General features: G+C 41.1%; 1 protein-coding gene across 1 annotated transcript in view; it reads right to left on the bottom strand.

Annotated features, from left to right (window-relative positions):
• Positions 1-18,877, bottom strand: part of LOC129329171 (bromodomain-containing protein 4-like) — a 118,288-nt gene that overhangs the window by 34,302 nt on the left and 65,109 nt on the right. Inside the window, 4 exon segments of the mRNA XM_054978615.1 lie at positions 15-313; positions 7,468-7,667; positions 10,065-10,274; positions 17,251-17,379. Of these exon segments, the coding sequence (XP_054834590.1) occupies positions 15-313; positions 7,468-7,667; positions 10,065-10,274; positions 17,251-17,379 (838 nt within the window).

Below are 18,877 nucleotides of genomic sequence, written 5' to 3'. Positions count from 1 at the left end.
AGCTTGAAAGGTACCTTGAGGTTTCCTCTTCTTCCGTAAACAAGATGTTACATATCTCTCCAGCTCCCGTAACGTGGATGGCTTTAATGTCTCAAAGTCAATTTCAATCTCATCAGGATTGGAGTTTTTGAGTGAGGGTTCTCTTGACTGGATGATATGGACAACCCGACCTAGTTTTTCACCAGGGAGTTTATTAATGTCCAGGCTCAATTGTCTTTTCTCCTCATAAGACATTGGCTTACATTTGTCCTCCTCCTCAGATTCATAAGCAGGAGGTGGCTTGGTGTTCTTCACAGTCACAGGCTCCTTCTTACTACTTAAAGAACAAGCATAATGCATTATTATAAGAAACAAAATGATTCCATGTTTTTAAATAAAAATCACTATACCATTCTAAAATATGCCATTAATTACATTTAAAGTTTACTATCACAGAACTGGATCCAGCATAAGGACCTTCTGAAAATCACTCAATGATCCCCAATCTTCCTGACTCTCTCTTTTCCCAGCAATATTTTCAACCCCAGCAAAGTATAATCCCAGGGCCATGGGACCCATGTGTAGTAATAACCATGTAGGCTGGGAGGCTGCTGTGGGGAGGGGGTAGAATCGCTGCCTTCTGTCTCTTAACCACAGGAATAAACTGGTTGCTGGGGGGAGACAAGAGCTAGGAAGACCCATGGCTGTCACATGATCTGATCCATAGTCTAGGGCATTCTGAGAGCAGGCATAAGCTTAGAAAGTGTACAATTCAAACGTTATCTCATTCTTAAGTTCATTAGGTAGACAAACTTTCATCTCACTCTCTCAACACCCATCCACAACACAGGAATAACAACTGTGCTAACCAAAGTCACAAAAGTGAGATTCAGGATTACTTGGGATAACATATGTGAAGCATTTTGAATTTTCAAAGATCTTATACAAATATAAAGTCTTATTATTTCATCTTATTAACAGTACAACCAGACTGACAAGTAGATAAATGGCTCAGAAAGATACTCTGGTAAAGGGATAGGAACTGCAGACTATAATACTGCATATTGTCTGTTTGTGGCTGTAAGTATGCTCCTACTTGGTAATTTCTGCACTGTTTAACATGCCATGTTTTAATTGTTTATGCTTTGTTTCAGCATTGTTTCAGTTCTGTATCAGATTTCTGTTTGTTTTCAGATATCATGTTTACTGGCATTGTGTAATCCAATCTACCTTGAGTCTTGGTGAGAAAGGCCAACTATAAATAAGTAAATATAAATAGGAGAGGCTAATGGATGAACATTTGCAGCAATGTTAAACAGTGCAAGTGCAAGCAACAGATGCTATGAAAAGAAGGTAAAGAAAAAATACCAGAGATAAATGTTTGCATAATAGAATATACCATTAAAAGGACTGAAGCAAATTATTCATTTGATTTACCCTGACGGTATGGAAATAAGGCCACCCCTGAGCAAGCTTGAAACAGTGACCACAATCCAGTAAGCCTTATTACTCATATGCTAGGCAGGGAGAACCCATGTGCAGCACTATGCTTCCCGTGTTTCCAAAGAGCAGCCTCTTTATGCCATACTAAAATTAAATTAAACAGTTGGTGTACACGTTAAGAATCTGATCCACCAAAAGTTACAGTATTTACACTATTTTCTTTTCAAATTTCATTAACAATTGGTGTACACTGTAAGAATCTGATCCACCAAAAGTTATAGCATTTACACTATTTTTTTTCTTTTCCACAGGCACAGAACATTCATAACCGCAAAGACGCTTACATGCAGCAAATGATGTTTCTAGCTGCCGGGTTGCTCCTCCAGGAGGCTCCCAGAGGGAGGATGGCAACGGGTATGCCGGCCTCGATGGTACCCCATTTCGCTGTGCCTTGCTTCTTCACAAGCCTTTATAATGTGCAGTGTAAAGGTTCAATTTTCCAATTCAAAAGTCAATGCATCATTCCCAGCTTGTTTCAACTTGTGAAGAAGCGAGGTACAGTGAAACGGGGTACCATCGAGGCCGGCATACCCGTTGCCATCCTCCCTCTGGGAGCCTCCTGGGGGAGCAACCCGGTGGCTAGAAACATCATTTGCCGCATGTAAGCGTCTTTGCGGTTATGAATGTTCTGTGCCTGTGGAAAAGAAAAAAGAAAATAGTGTAAATGCTATAACTTTTGGTGGATCAGATTCTTAAAGTGTACACCAACTTTGTATGAAATTTGTATGACTCTGAAATTCGTATGACTCTGAAAAATAAGTACTATATGGTCTTTTTGGGTTGTCCTTTCTTGGTATTGTTAATTCAAGACCATTCCCTCATATAGTTGTTCATACTAAAATTAAAGACAGCTTTTAAACTCAATGATTTTTTTTAAAGAATGATACAGGATACAAATGTGCCAAGAGTTCTACAAAACTCTTCATCAGGTGGGATATTATCAAACAAAACAAAAAAGGGGTAACAGCTTGCAGTCACAATCTGGGTGTTTTCTGCTGCAGACTTCCAATTTGCCCCTTGTGCCATTCCGAAGGATCCCGTTGCCCAGGAGCAATATTTTAGGGAGATCAATGGGCAGCAGCAGGAAGGGGTAGGCAGGAAAGCTCTGTTCAGGCGACTGAACTGCCTTCTGTGAGTGGAAAATTTAGTCTGAAGCCAGCTCATGGGTTCTACACCTGATCAAAACCAACTGCAGGAACATTCTACAGTGCTGGCCAGGAAGCAGGCTGCTTTGCAGTACAGGGAAAGTGACAGCAGTGGAAGGGAAGGAGAGGAAGTAGTAAAACCACAGAGATAACTATCTGAAGAGTATCAGTTATAGTCTCCGTGGAGCTCCACATGGATGAATAAACCATGAAAATCTGCTCTACCAAAAGCTGTACCTGCTTTCACTCTGTTCATTCAAGACACAATGTTGCACAAGCACAGCAAAGTGGGGGCTGCTTTACGCAAGTCAGTTATAGAAACATACTGGAGAAAGCTGAAAATGCAGCTTTACCCTGGGTTAGATTACTTTTCATGCTAACAGGAAGCTGCTGTTTGTTTTGACAGTTCAAAGGATATGGTAAATCACTAGAAATTTGTCTGGGGTATCCTATTGAGGTTTAGCATAACAAGTGAAGAGACTGCAGTCCTTTCTCAAGGATGCTATCATATGCAGATAGAAGTGAATGCGAACCTAAGGGACCACAAATGTGGTTGTACTTCAAGTCCAAGAAACCAATGGATATGACAAGCTGACAGTTATGACGCGGGTGGAAATTGCGTACACACAGCCCCATGAAAGATATTCTAGCCCAGGAACAGAATCAAGGACTCCGAAGATATTGAATCTGAGCAAGCAACAGATGATAATTCTCTTGACTGACACAGAGACTGAGGAATTCTTGGAAGTTAGACATACCACCGGTTTGTATGATCCTTTCCTCTCCTGGTTGCTTAAATCTGCTGGGGGGGGGGGAGACACTGGTATATTGGGTCTGGGAGATAGAGAGGGGGTAGTTCATCCACAAAACATGCAGTGGTGCACTGACTCCTACAGAAATCTACTCTAAAAGATTTAAATAAACCCTGTCCAGTCTAAAACATACCATTCTTGAACAAGGTGATTGAACGAGGTAGCTGGACAAGTTCAAGGATCATCTCCCAAGGTGCCTGCTCTGCATTGCCTCCCAGTTTGCTTTCTGGCCTAATTCAAGATGCTGGTATTGACCTATAAAGCCCTATTTGGCTTGTGGCCAACAGACCTTAAGGACCATCTGCTCCCATATCAATGTACCCGACCATTAGTTATTTTGGGGGACTCTACTTTGGGTATCCCCATCATCTGAGGCAAAATGAGTGGCAGCCCAAGAAATGACTGTCTCAGTTATGGCACCAAAACTGTGGAATTCTCTCCCCAGGGTGATTCATCTGTGACTATCATTATATTCCAAAGACCTTTTTGTTCTTTTGTTTGGCATTTCCTTACTGACCTTCCTTCCCATTTATAATTGGTATTTTATATACATACATATTTTTTAAAAGTTGATTTTAATGTCTTTTTAACTGCTTGCTGACTTAAGGGCCCTAATAGGATGGAAAGGAAAGACAGAAATGTTAGCCCACTATCTCCCTTTCAGCTCATCTAATAAGCTCCAACATACAATCAGGTTAACTGCCACTTAAGGTCCCAGGATGGAAGTCTCAGGAACTGGAGGCACTACTTCTTCCTCACCCACTTCTCTAACTGCCATCTGGCTAAGCAGCCTATTTATGTAAAAACATCTGTGGGTGTGTAAAGTTAGCATATAACCACTAGGGGGCAGAGAGCTTTCATTAATGTCTTCCTTTTAAGCTGTTTCTTGGAGAGCACTGGTGGTCCCTTTTTCTCCACTACTCTTAAAGGGGGCGGGCAGGAAGAAAGGGGAGAATGCTAAGACTCTGAGCCAGGTTAGTGGGCTCTACTCTGATGGCTTCTCAGAGATGAGAACACGGGGATAAGAGAGGACTGGCTCTAGTGCCCAGCAAAGTGAGCATAAAGTGACATATCTCCTTAAAATGGGTGACTTGGAAATAATAATAATAACATTCGATTTATATACCGCCCTTCAGGATGACTTAACACCTACTCAGAGCGGTTTACAAAGTATGTTACTATTATCCCCACAACAAAACACCCTGTGAGGTAGGTGAGGCTGAGAGAGCTCCAGAGAACTGTGACTAGCCCAAGGTCACCCAGCTGGCTTCAAGTGGAGGAGTGGGGAATCAAACCCGGTTCTCCAGATTAGAGTCCCGCACTCTTAACCACTACACCAAACTGGCCTAGGCACTATTATCCTTCACCCATATGGTCTCCTATGCCACCCCTCCCTTCTGTGTCCTCTGTGTTGTGTTCTCATCGTGCTATGGAACCCGTATACACATGCAGATTGGGGACAGGAGGCTAACGCCAGGGTTTGTAGTTTTGAGCTCTCTTAAGTCTTAGAAGAACTCTCCTGCCTGGCTACAACAGGAAGCACTGCCTTCTCCTTGGGAGAAGTGACAGTAAAAGCTGAGTGGGGTTCAGCTAGTAAATGCTTCCCTAATGGCAGACCCAACCAGCCTCATCTGAAACTGACTGGGGAGGAGAAAAAGAAGAGAAACTTTGCCTGACTGCCTAAACCTGGCCAAAAACACGGGTTGCTTGAGCTCAGTTCTGCTAGCCAAACACAACTGGAACTGTAGGGAAGCCCCCTCCCCATCAGGGTCTATTCTGCAAGAGTCTTGTCTGCTGACCAAGATGCTGAAGATGGACTGCATGAAGATGGACTGCAATTACCATGATATATTTGGTAAAGACACCCAGTGTTCTGGAAAAGCCAAAAATGTAACACAATATTGGAAGCAACAGTTTCACATAGTTAAGAAAACAGGCACCTGAAGACTAGCTGTGAAGTAAACTCTAGGATGGAGAGGGAAGAGTATGTAACAGCAAGACCATATGTAATTTATTGAGATTTATGGATACCTGCACATCAAGGAAAGGTTAAAGAGGAAGAAACATGTGGCTATGAGGTGGTATTCTCGATACCATCCTCCAAAAAAAAAATTGTAACCACTTGGGACTTCTGAGGCAATAATATATCCAACAGATGCCACCATGTGAAATGTTACAATCGTTCCCATCTTCTAGTACAGATTTACTACAGCTAAAGTTGAGGTAGGAGCATACGGGAAAGGTGGATAGAGACTGAATAGTTAGTGTCAGGGCCTAATCAGGATTTAGTATGGCATTTTTTCTTGTTCCTATTGAGTATCTGCAGCTGCACTTTCTAACCTGATTTTTAGGCCACTTAGGAAGCTATTTCAAAGAATGCTCAGAAGCAAGGCTTACACTGTGGTCAATGGTGGAAACCTGAGCCATCAAACACAACTGAATTTGAGATGGAATTTCTGCAGAAGTCACTGATGGAGAAATAGAGACAAGAACAGAGACTGTTCTCCAAACTAATGACCTGAAGCACCAGCACATAAAGATGCTCAAGGCCTTGAAGAGTGTGTGGACTAGTAATGTGCCTGCTAAGAAGTGTGAGTGGGAATCCCTCACCAACACAAAATAAATTCTTATCATGCAAACCCAGTGATATGGACCTCTCTTTAGAAACCAAGGAACTTTTTAAAGGATGTTTGCCTATGACGTATAGGAAATGGAAAGAGGGGGCTGAAAGAGGAAAAAAGAAATGCTCAATTAAGTAAGAAAAAGAGAACCCTTGTGTAAAGAAGAAGAAATATTGTTAAAAGATCACAGGAAAGAAGACACCACTGAAAATGTTACTTGATTTGCTGCTGTGGTGTTAACCACAAGTTTATCCTTCAATACCAAAAACAAAACAAAACCATCTCAGGGAGATAAAAAAAATGCCAGCAAAAAATGCCAGCATCCTTGATAAAGAGTTCTAGAATATGCCCAAAGGTGGCTCTGCACAAGCACACAGAACTCTACATGTGGAACTCCTGAAGGGACAGATTTTAGCTTATGCTTACATAGTCCCTACTCATATCTCCATCTTGTCCTCATCATTAGTTCTCTGCAGCACCACAAGTGAATCTTCTTGGAAGCTAATATTTGGATCCTAAACATTTGCTCTGCTAACCGTGGAGCTTTCCCCTGCCACAAAAAGTGTTCCCCTGGCAGAAAAGACATGGTTTGCTGGTCTGAGGCTTCTTGCACTGAACAAAGACTCTGCTGTTACTGGAACAGATTCACAGGATCTAAAATTCAAATGTTCAATGTTCAAAAGATTTAATTTAAACCAACTACAACTGTTTGTCTCAGCTATACTTTCAAGTAGCTAAAGATTCCTGCATTACTTAGCAAAACAGCCTTTATGATCAAACACATACTGATATTTGCTGTTGGAAGAGGTCTGATTGATACTGAGATTTTCTGACAATGCAAGAAGCCATTCACTGTCTCAGAATCTATGGCACAAACTGGTGTCCGCTGTAGGATCTGCAAAGGAACTGCTGCTTAATGCAAGAAATGTGCTAGTACTGAAACAGTGGCAATAATTATTCAAACAGCCTAGAAGGTGTCTAAAAAGTTTGAAATCTAAGTTCAAACAAACAGCAGTACTGCTTAACTACAGTTACACTATCATAATAGTGGTGGTGGAAAGTGCCATCAAGTCATAGCTGACCTATGGTGACCCCCCCCCCCTCCCTTTCCTGGAATTTTCAAAGTAAGACACTAACAGAGCTGGTTTGTCTTTAACTGGTTCTGCAAACCTGGTCTTCTTTGAAGATCTCCCATCCAATTACTGACCAAGGCTGACCCTTCTTAGCTTCCAAGATGGGGCTTGCCTGGGCTATCTAAGCCAGGGTATCATAATACTACGAATTCAAAATTCTATTACTTCAACTAGATGCTTCAAGTACTTGAGGCAATCTTGATTACACTCTAAATGTTTCTTATTCTATACTTATCAAGTAAAAACTACAGAATGGCACACACAGAAGGCTAACCTTGAGTTACTGCTGCTGCTGTTACTTTTCTTGGCCTTTTTAGGTGGAGGATCCTTGGTTTTATTTTTCTTATTCTCTTCCACTTCTTCTTTCTTTTTGTGCTTCTCTTTCTTCTTTTCTTTCTTATCTTTTTCTTTCTTCTTTGGTTTGTTCTGTTGGGGCTGGGACAAGGCAGCCAACTGCTCATGTACTGCTTTAAGCTAAAAAGACAAAGATTGAGACTTATTTTGCTGACTTTCTTCTCTCACTGATTCATTCTTAATTATTAAAGGTCAAATTAAATGACACACCTACTGCTAATGGTTTTTTTAAAAACAGCTGGACTATGCCTTCAAAGCATTTAATATCATCGGCACCATCCTGCATTAGTGCTTGGTACCGAGATCATAAATCATCCTTCACCAGTAATTGGGCTAAGTTGGCATAGAGCTGTGGAGTCCATTTAAGCTTTCTTTTACCAGGCTGACACCCTTCTAGTGGATCTGAGACAGGGTTAAGATGTTCTCCCTAAAACTAAACAAAAGTCTTAATGGGCAGTGGTCACATTCTCTTTTATTACCAACCTCAAAGCCCAAAGTATGACCTAAAAGCGAAGATGAAATTGCTATAGAGTTGATTGTACTGGCCCCGAGTGGAAACGTATCACCAGAGTGGTCAAACCCAGTGCCATGAAGAATATGCAGCTGATGGGAAGACAGCAGTTCTAATAGTCTTAAACCTGATTTGTTCAGGGTGGGGTCCTGCGAGGACCAGTCCAAGTAACAGGCTTGCTCAGCAACCTGATTATTAACATTGGCCAAAGATACAGAAATGCCAGGACCTATTCTAGAATTGAAGTCTCCGCACAGGATGAGATGGAAGTTTGGAAAACGGAGAGTTAGGGTTTCAAGAGTGACAGAGAAGAGATCCCATATGTTCTCCACACTTTGCACTTTTAGGAGGAATACAGATGTTAACACAAGTAAGAAAAACAATGCATTGACCTTGAATCAAAAGGACCTGAATATAGTTCTGGGATCCACCTTCCAGGAAATGGACATCTATGTTTAGGTCAACAGAAACAAAAACTACCAGACTCCCACCACAATGACCTTTTGAATAGGTTTTAACTGCTGGTATTGCATAGGCACAAAAGCCCTGAAAGACAGGAGTACCAAACTCCTGAGTCCACGTTTCCTGTAAACATAATAAATTGAACCGTCACAGGAACCAAAAAAATCATGCAGCTTATTCCCCCACCCCATCAGATTCCAAGACAATAAATTTAATTGTCAATTAAATTACTCTCTTGTTTTTAACCCTTCCTCAAAATCCATAAAAATACACCCATTGTTGAGAGGGGCCATTCGATTTGGAACAGGAGAATTATCAGGTTGGTTCTATGCGAGGGGCCACATGTTCCCAGCTCAAGGTAATGGCATGAGATTTTGTCCTTGCCTTCTCTTACTTTAACAGGGTGGTGAGTAGAGATGTATTCCTTGGACAAGAGGAATTTATGATCTGCCAGGGGGGAGGGGCTAGATGCAGTGGGGAGGGATAACGTTGGAGGAGGCTCAGCTGGAACCACCTCTACGTTAATCATGACATGGGGGGGAACCTGAGACAAAGGTGTAGAGCTGCCCTCCTGTGTTTCCAAAAGTCTAGATCTCAATAACCACTGTCTGTCAGAAATTTCCACCTGCTCCAAGACTGGCAGGGCTGTAAAAGCACTGATCAAGTCCTCCTCTAAGGTATCTTCAGGAAGGAGACACTCAGCATTACCTGTAATGGGGACAGATGAGTCAACCCAGATTAAATCTTGCTGGGAAGCACTAACTAAATTTCCTTTAAGAGAATTAATCACAGCTGCTGAACCAGAGAAGTGAGAGTCTTTCACTATGGCTGCTGCGGCTGCGGGCTCCTGCAGCAGAAAGGAGGAAGATTAACTATTTCCCCCATTTCTGAGATCTCTATAGTTCTGGAGCTATATGTCCTGCTGGGGAAGATGTACAATTACCCTTTCAATTGCCTGTGTGTTTTCCCTAATGGAGCATATAGGAGTCACATCAGCAAAGGAGAAAGATAAGAGACCACAACAATGGCATTGGAAGAAAGCGCTCATATATTCTTCTTCCTACCACACTGTAGCCCAATCTGAATCATGTGCACACATACATACCTATTTATCAGTAAAAACATGAAAAACATCCATTTACAGGTTTCCCAGCATTTTGCCTACTTTGACCCTTAGTTGAAGCAAGGGTGGCAAACATATTGGTCTCATCCTTGTATTGTGACAAAGCATGATGACAAAAATAAAAGTAATTATTTGTTGCTTTGGGGCTAAAATATTGCCAATCTGACCACTGACTTAGGCTACCAGATACCAAGTTACATGATTTCATATTTCTTCAACCCCTCCCCTCCTCTGTTAAGCACTACATTGACCGCTCTTAATAATTATGACTAACACAAGGATGAAAATGAGCCCCAGAATTTGGGTTCTGAGCACCTCCAGGTTAGTGTATATGACATTAAATAAAAGACAGGAAGCTAAAATTAAGCAAATAACTGACCCTGTATCCTTCAGGTTCACAGTAGCACAATAAACATTTTACCTGTTCCTGAAGTTCTGCTAGCCGCTGTGCTCGCTCCTCCTCGGAATCATCTGATGAACTGTCACTATCAGAAGAGCTATCACTGCTGCTATCACTGGACGAAGGTGGGGGCATTTTGGGAGGGGGCTGCACCACTACTGGGGAGGAAGCTGGTATCACGGGTTCTTCAGGTTCATCTGGCATTTTAGCAAAGCGCATCTCAAAAACATCCTGAGGAAAACACGATAACTATATGTAAGAGACTATTCCAATGTTACATTCTACTGCGATCAAGAAACTATGCAAACTGCTCAGTGGTTCCCATTACATTCTGCAGAACTAAGTAAATTGGTCACAAACTGCACAGTTATTACCATCAAAATCTTTCCTTCACTCTAGATACTGTAATAATCACCAAAGGAAAGTTTATCATGAAACCAAACAAAGTTCCAAGTATATTCTTTCACAAAACAATGGCTGTTCACGCCATGGTGAAAAAGTAAAAAGCTTCAACTTCTCCTACTTGCACAGAAATTCCTGTCTCACTTTCTACATATACCCTTACCCATAGAAATGATAGGTGTGTTTTCAGCCTTGTCTTGATAAGGTATCTGAAAGCATAATGGTGACACAGCTCTGTGTGCTTTTGGTAGGGTTGCCAGCCCCCCACTGGAAGTCAGGGTTCCCCTGTCCTCAGCCCGCACTTCCTGCAACTGCTCATCTGGCTAGCAGACTTTCAGGTCTCAGTGAGAAAGGTGGATGCTAAATAAGTAAAATAAATAAATAAATGTGCTGACATCACTTCCTTTATGCCCAGAAATGATGTTGCTCAATGAAGCCCTGGTATTTGGGTGAAAACCATAGTTTTTTCCAAATACAAAAGCACTTCCGGCAGGCTTGCCATGTGATGATGTTATTTCCAGAAATGACACAGGGTATTGCTGGCTAGTGTGCCCTGCAGCCTTGTCTTAATAAGGTAAGTCCTCCCTTCCCTCTGTGGTTGTCTCCCAGCTGTCTGTTACGAAGGGAGACCTGGCTCTTGACAGTATTTTTAAAATATCTGTATCAGTTCGTGTTCAGAGAAAATTGAGTGATTGTAACTTTAGTTATGCTGGTGGATGATTAGGATTTAGACAGTTGGCTAATTTTTCCAAAGCCTCTCAACAGCATTTGATACAATTTCTCAGTAATTCTGTTTGAATCAACTATGCCTGTTGAGAACTGCAGGCACTACTTTATATTGGTTCTACTCTTACCTTGCAGGTCCTTTATCAAGTGGGTGACTGTAGAGCTAAGCGAAGGTTAACAAATTGAAATTTATTCAAAGATGACAGGTTTTCATTAGACTTGTATGTTTCTTTCATAATTAATTACACTAATTATTAAAATGCAGTGTTTTAAAAATTATTGTAATTAATGTGAAAATGAAACAGATTCCAATATAAACAGCCTATATAAAAATCCCTTGGTTTTATTTAATTTTGTTTTCTTTCTTTTGTTATTGCAGACTCGTCTCTCTCTGACTCTATCGGTTTTACTTTTACAAGCAGCCAGAAATTTTCCTAATAAGGGAAGCTACTGTGTTCCTTAAGGAGGGGAGAAAGACTCTAGACTTTCTTGATTTACCAGTGCTCATATTCATTATCACGGACGTAATTTCATCCATATGATCAACAAGTAGCTGTTGCTGTCCCATATCTAAATTTGGAAAATCAAGGTGAGAGAAAACATTTCCAAGTCTTCTCTTGATAGTTCTTTGCCCTTAATATAAAATTTAAAGTAAACCTTTTAAAACTGCAATTTTTTTTCAGTAGTGGTAGTATGCATTAGATTCTCCTCATCCTCAATCACAGGAATATAATTCTTATTCTTTGTTGCCTTAAACGATGGACCAATAATCTGCCAGCTTGCTTTCTTCTTTCCCAGTATGGCCGGTACAAGCACATCAAAGCATCTTCTGCTTTCATTGAGAATATATTATTTATCTCATATTTAACTTTTTGCAACTCCCAACAGAGATCGGGATTGGGAAATGTAGCAAATGGAGTTAATGAATGTTTCAACTTATTTTTCATGTTCGTTTCTTCCCATTCTCTAAGCTTCTTCTTATAAGACACATATGCGATAATCCTTCCTTTGATATAAGCTTTACAAGTTTCCTGTTCAACAGTACAAATGTTCATAGTTCCTAGGTTAATATTAAAATACTCTGCAAGCTGAGCTATCATCTGTATTTTAATAATAATAATAACATTTGATTTATATACTGCCCTTCAGGATGACTTAACACTCAGAGCGGTTAACAAAGTATATTATTATCCCCACAACAATAATTACCCTGTGAGGTGGGTGGGGCTGAGAGAGCTCCTAGAAGCTGTGACTGACCCAAGGTCACCCAGCTGACTTCAAGTGGCAGGAGTGGGGAATCAAACTCGGTTCTCCAGATTAGAGTCCTGCACCCTCAACTACTACACCACACTGGCTCTCAGTTTCATCATTAGTTTCATTAGAAGTTTCATCATTGATCAGAGAAATGTTAAGACACTATAAGCTTGGTGGTCTAACCCTATTAGGAAATTCGAGAACTAATGAAATACAGGCATGATCAGAAAGAACAATTATATTTATATCAAATGCTTTAATTTGAAACATCAACACAGCTGAAACAAGGAAATAATCTAATAAAAAAAGTTACGATGTAAAGAAGAAATAAAGGTATAGTGTCTGTCTTGTGGGTGAAACAGAGGCCAAGGATAAATCAAACTTAGTTCAGCCATATAGTTTTAAAGTGCAGATCTCACCAATGAAAGTTCCTTATGTGGGGGTGTGCTTCAATCTAAAAATGTATGTAGCATTTCATTAAATTCTCCCCCCACTAACAAATAATCATATCTAAGATCTACCAAGTTACTAAAACACTGATGAAACTTATATGGAGATTCTACATTTGGACTCTATACATTAATCATAACCGTAACAGAATCAACGTTTTTCACTACCAAAATAATAAAACAACCATTTGGGTCTGTTATCACTTCTTGAACCTGAAAAGAGACATGTTTATGTATTAATATAGCCATACCTTATATACATCTCCAACCCAGTCTTTACATAACTTGTTTTTACCATTTGCCATTATATGAGTTTCTTGTAAAAAAAAAGCCATGTCAGTATTAAGATTTTTCAATTTGGAGATTGGACATAGTTATGTCCAAAGTTTTTACTTTGGACATAACTGTAACTTGTATGCTAATTTAAGATGAGCCCCTCTTTTTTGATGGCATACCAGGGGGGAAATATAAATACCTGATTAAATACTGCAGTATTAATGGCCAAATTAATCTGTTACAGCTGGAAAATTAACATGCTTTAGTGCTGACAAATTTATTGAGAAGGGTATCTTTTGTAATTTTCTGGAATATTTAATACATTCCAGGAGCCTATTCAGCCCTATATAGTAACAGAAAAGTGTTTTTATTGTTATATACATATATTATTAAGATTCTTCTGTGACAGAGATGGGAAGGGCTGAAGACTAGCATTAATTTTTTTTCTCCCAGATTCAACCCTCCCCCAAGGATTTTTTTTCTAAACAGAAAAACTGAAATTTAGGTGAGTACTAGAAAAAAAATCCCCTATGAAGCATTTTTATTGAATGAGTGAGATGCTTTAAGACAAGGTGTTACTCACTCCAAACTCATAGTATGAAGATTTTTATTTAAGATAATCTACAGCATTAGCTAATGACAAGTGGGCTCTGGGACTTAAGGGGGGCATCTCATTACCCCCCACCATGTCCTCTTTCCCTTCTTTGTCCCCCACAGCCTCTCCTTCTTTTCCTGCTTCCTTTTCTTTCCCAACTACCGTTGCCTGTCCCCCATCTTCACCCCACAGCAGCCTCTCCCCTATGATCCAGCTGCACGGTGCCAGCTGAGCCAGGCCCAGTAGCATAATGGAGGACTTGCAGGGGATACTTCACTTTTCCCTGAATCCCTTCCCCTACATTATTTCCTCTTTCCCTCCTCCTGGCAGCATCCATATGCTCACCTTTCCCTATGTCTCTCTCTCCTTCAAACCCATTTAATAATGTACCTTCTATTTGCGCTACATCTTCACGTATATTTCTTAATTTACTTCATTTATATACTGCCTTTCTCCACAATGGGGACTCAAAGCAGTTACATCATTCTCTGTGCCTCCATGACTGGATCAAAGTCACCCAAGGGAGGTTTCACAGCAGAGTGGTGATTTGAACCTGGGTCTTCTACATCCTACTCTGAAACTCTAACCACTACACTAAACTGGCTTGGGTAGGGGGTTGCTGCTGCTGAACAGTGGCAAGTAGCTAGCCCTTGGTGAATCATACAAGTCATGTATCAAGTTACCCAGCGGTTCCTTCTATGCTTGGCATCCATGAGGCCTCCTGCAAAGGCCAACGCATCCTGAGAAAGGTCCTTTCCCCCCTCCCCCTGCCTTTTACTGACCAAAACCAAGCATGGAACACTAGCTAAATTGTTATAGCTGCCTAACAACAGCCACCGAGGGCAACTGGTTAAAGCTACAGGCACTCCTTTTATCATTTTGTTGTTGTTTTTTAAAAAAAACAATGCATTTTTTTAGATTTCAGATTTTTCTGCAAACCTGGGGCATTTTTCAGGTGCAGAGAACGATCTGTCTTGTCCATTCATGACTTTGATCTCTGGATTTAAGTATCCTCAGATTTTGCCACTTGGCTATTAGTATATAAGCTAATTTTTGTGTATATAGCATATTTTCATAGATATATTCATTGTTTAAATGCAAGCATTTTTGTCCACAAACAATATGCTATGAAACATAATACGCTATTGAAGAGTTTAGTGTTTCCGATATTATGAAGGTTATTGATATCCAAATACAAGGTAGTCCTATTGCAGCTAAGAGGCTGTTTCTGTCCAACTAACAGACATGTTTGTTTACTACAAAAGCCGTTTTTATTTTCAACTTTTTTTCCCTTACCTCTCAGATAACAGAACACGTGCCAAAGTAGCCTAGGGTGAAGCAGTCTGCAGCTTTCTCTCTTACGTATTGAGTACATTTGCAAATTTGTTCACAGAAAATTATGCCATTTATACTCCTAGATTCCACAAATATGCCAGATAGTACAATTACGTATACAAGCTGTTAAAGCAGTAAAATAAGCTTAGGTTTGATAGGAAAAAGCACTGCATGTATTTAAATGTCTCCCAAGTTTCTATTTTAAAAAGGGAAGGGCTGTTTTTTCCCCAATGGTTTCAAAATGCCAAGAAACTTTATATCTATGTGTGTTTCTTTTGCTCTCTTTGAACGTGTTTTTTAAACACTGCTTTTCTTAAACAACAAAATGCCCTCCTGCTTAACGAAAGCAAGAAAATAAAAAGGGTAGATCTGAACAACACTTTGCCTTATATAGAGAAGATGTGTGCTAATCAATGCTATTTTAAAACACTGGCTCAAAATTCATGGGGCTGTCTAATAACAGGTTTTAATCTACCTTAACTGCTCTTGTCAATTTCACCTAATAGCTTGGGCTGTCAAAATGACTAACTTAAAGCAGTAGTTAATTGATAAAAAACAGACAAATAAAATGAGTTCAAAAAGCAGTACAGTCACAGAAAAATGCAGGCCCAAAACAACTGTTTAGACAAATCAAGTGCTCTATCAGACGCACTAATACACTACATCTCAGTTATGCATGCTGGAATCCAAAAGGGCAGCAATCCATATAAACACTGGCTTTCAATCACCTCCATGCACAAAAGTAAGATGCAAGCGCACTACAAGAAGTAACTGCATGAGGGGAGGGAGAGATAGTGGCATACATCTATGTGCACATGAAAGTGCTTTCTGTGTGTATCTTCGAAGCTCAGCTATATTACCTGTCAAGAGCTCACATACTGAATTATAGTATTAATATGAATAAAACTTGAAGTCTTATGATGCCCTAAAAATTAGCAGAATTTTATTCCAGCGTAAGTGTTTGAGGACCAGAGTCCACTTCTATGAAAATTTACGCTGAAATAAAATTCTGTTAGTTTATGAAGTGCTCCAAGATTCCTGTTTATTTTTCCCCGCTATAGACTAACACAGCTGCACCTCCATACTAACAAGTAAATATATCCTCTAGCTACCAGCTAAAATTTTTCAGGAAGCTACACAATACACTAGAACAGTTTTTCCCCAACAATCCAGACTTTACTTTAGCCATCTTCTAAAAATACTTCCAGGCTCCATCTCAGCAATCTATTTGGTGTGTGCACATTTGGAAACTCTCATACGCAACTATATGCAACACCAATGATGGCTTAAGAACTAAGTGGATTGATATAAAAAGCTATTACAGGTAATTTTAGAAGGGGTGCTATACCCTTCTGCCTGGCTCCAGACCTACTCATTGAACTACTGAAGTCAAAATTACACAGCAGGCAGATGACTGAACTCTGTGAAGATGGGATCAAGTAAAAAGAATAAGGAAGTGGTAACTGAGCTCCACCTGGCTGTTCTAAGCACTGACCCAAAGGGTAGGAGTTGAGTAGCTCCTTTCTCCAAGTGCTGCTTCAACAGTTTCTTTTTGTGCTTCAAAGAAAGGGAACAGTTTTCTAGGAGTGTGTGAACTCCCTGCCATTATTTGTGTTCTGGTACCAGAGGATCATCAAGAATCCCTGAACCTGTGACACTCTTGCAGATGCCAGACACTACCAGCCTTCCAGAGGAACCTAGGCTCTAAAACAATAGAGTGCAAGGATCATCGATCTTTCACTTGCTGCCCCCTCCCTGCACTCCAGCAACAGTTTCTGAACCTGGGAAAGTTGACTCCTAGAGTTGAGGGACCTATAGGAACTAATAGCCATGCACATCAAGAGGACTGCAACTGAGTGAGGAGAAAGAAGGTAAAATCACCCTCTCCTCCTCCTTCCATCAACACCAAAGTGCTAGGGAGAGGGGAATACAGGAAAAATCCACATTCATCAGCACTTTCTGCTGAGGGATCACTGGATTCAACCCACTGAAGATTCCCAGACAAAAATAAAGCACTATTAAGGTTTTCCTAAGCACAACAGCTGAAACTCTAAAATTCCAAATGTATAATGTTTTAAATAGTTTGCTTTCAGAACTATGCTGCAGATTGATCTTTTTAGAAGAATGAACTTCAAGCAGGAAATTATTCTGAATAAATCTTTTTCTTTACCTGCAATTTCCGTGCCATAGCAACCACCTCGTGATCAGGAGGATTATACTTGTAGCAATTGGAAAACATCAATCGGACATCAGCTGCAAATTCCTGAGCATCTCTATAATCCCGGTTCTCCAGTTTGGACTGGAAATGTAAAAATTCTACCATTAATATTGCAAAAACCACAAGTGGAAAATGTGACAAAATTAGACCACTACACTTTGGGCATCAATCACATCCCAATGTATGCAGATGTGTATACCACAGCCACTATAAAATTTACTACAGGAAGTGGCTCAAATTCAGGGATATCTGCAGTATCCTTGTGGCAAAGTATACCCTAGAGTGTTTTACAATAGTCTGGAAAATTCATTGTAGGACTATGTAAATTACTCTTCCTATAGTAAACCTCACAGCAAACTCCTGGCAACTGCCTGATGAGTATGTAAAGGAGTCCAGAATTTAGTTTACACTAAAATCTTGGGCTACTTGCGAATAATACAGATTCCCACCCCAGCTTCATTTGCTGAATAGCAGGGAAAAGCACTGTGAGAAATCTGACTAGGCCAGTTATGCTATGGGAACAGGTATCCCATTCAGCAAGGGCAAGATGTAGACAACATCTCCCATAAACAAAGATCAGTAACTTTGGTGATCAATCCCTGAACTCATCACGGAGGTGAGTACATGGACTTAGGTAGTCATTTCCATTCAAAGGCAGTGCAGATATCCTATTTAGGGGTGTGCGATTCGGGTTTCGGATTCAGATAAAGTACCCGAATCAGACCCGATTCACAATGATTGGAAAACCCTGAAACAAATCCTCCTGAAGCTATTCGTATTGCTTCAGGAAGCTTCTGGTTGAGGGGTTTAAATGCCCCTTTCCGTGCAACTTTGCAGCAGCAGGGAAAGCGGTATTTAAACCTGTGGATCAGTTGTTTGGTGGGGAGATCCCCGCCAAGCAACTGATCCAGCCGGCTGGTGTTTAAATACCCCTTTTTTGTGCCATTGCGAAGCAGCACAGAAAGGGATATTTAAACCTGCGGATCAGCTGTTTGGTGGGGGGATCCCCACCAAACAACTGATCTAGTTGGTTGGGTGTAAATGCCCCTTTTTCTGCCACTGCGATACAGTACGGAAAGGAGCATTTAAACACGCGGTTCAGCTGTTTGGCAAGGCGATCCCTGCCAAGCAGCTGATCCAGGGCGTCTCCACCTGCTGTGGAGGCGGCGGCGGTGTGGACCCCACAGGAGCCATCTCCACACTTCCTCACTGCCTAGCCGGCCGCTGCACAGGCGGGGGAGCCAGCACCGGCCCTTCCTGCCCCTCAAATGGCCACCGCTGCCCTCAACTGGCCCCAGTGGACAGTTGAGGGGCAGAAAGGGCCAGAGAAAGCATCTCCGGCCTTCTCTGCCACCCAGCTGGCTGCTGTGGTGGTGGAGGAGCCAGCTCCAGCCCTTGCCGCCCCTAAAATGGCCACTGCAGTGGCAGAGGAGGTGGAGGAGGCACTTCCTGCCCCTCAAATGGCCGCTGCAGCGGACATTTGAGGGGCATGAAGGGCTGGAGGAGGCAGCTCCAGCCTTCTCCGCTGCCCTGTTGGCTACTGTGGTGGCACGGGCCCCACAGGAGCTGGCTCCACACT

Source organism: Eublepharis macularius, chromosome 4 (assembly GCF_028583425.1).
Source record: "Eublepharis macularius isolate TG4126 chromosome 4, MPM_Emac_v1.0, whole genome shotgun sequence".
In the NCBI taxonomy this organism is placed as follows: Eukaryota; Metazoa; Chordata; class Lepidosauria; order Squamata; family Eublepharidae; genus Eublepharis; species Eublepharis macularius.
Note: the sequence above shows the minus strand (reverse complement) of the source record. Positions and strands in the feature narration are given on the sequence as shown.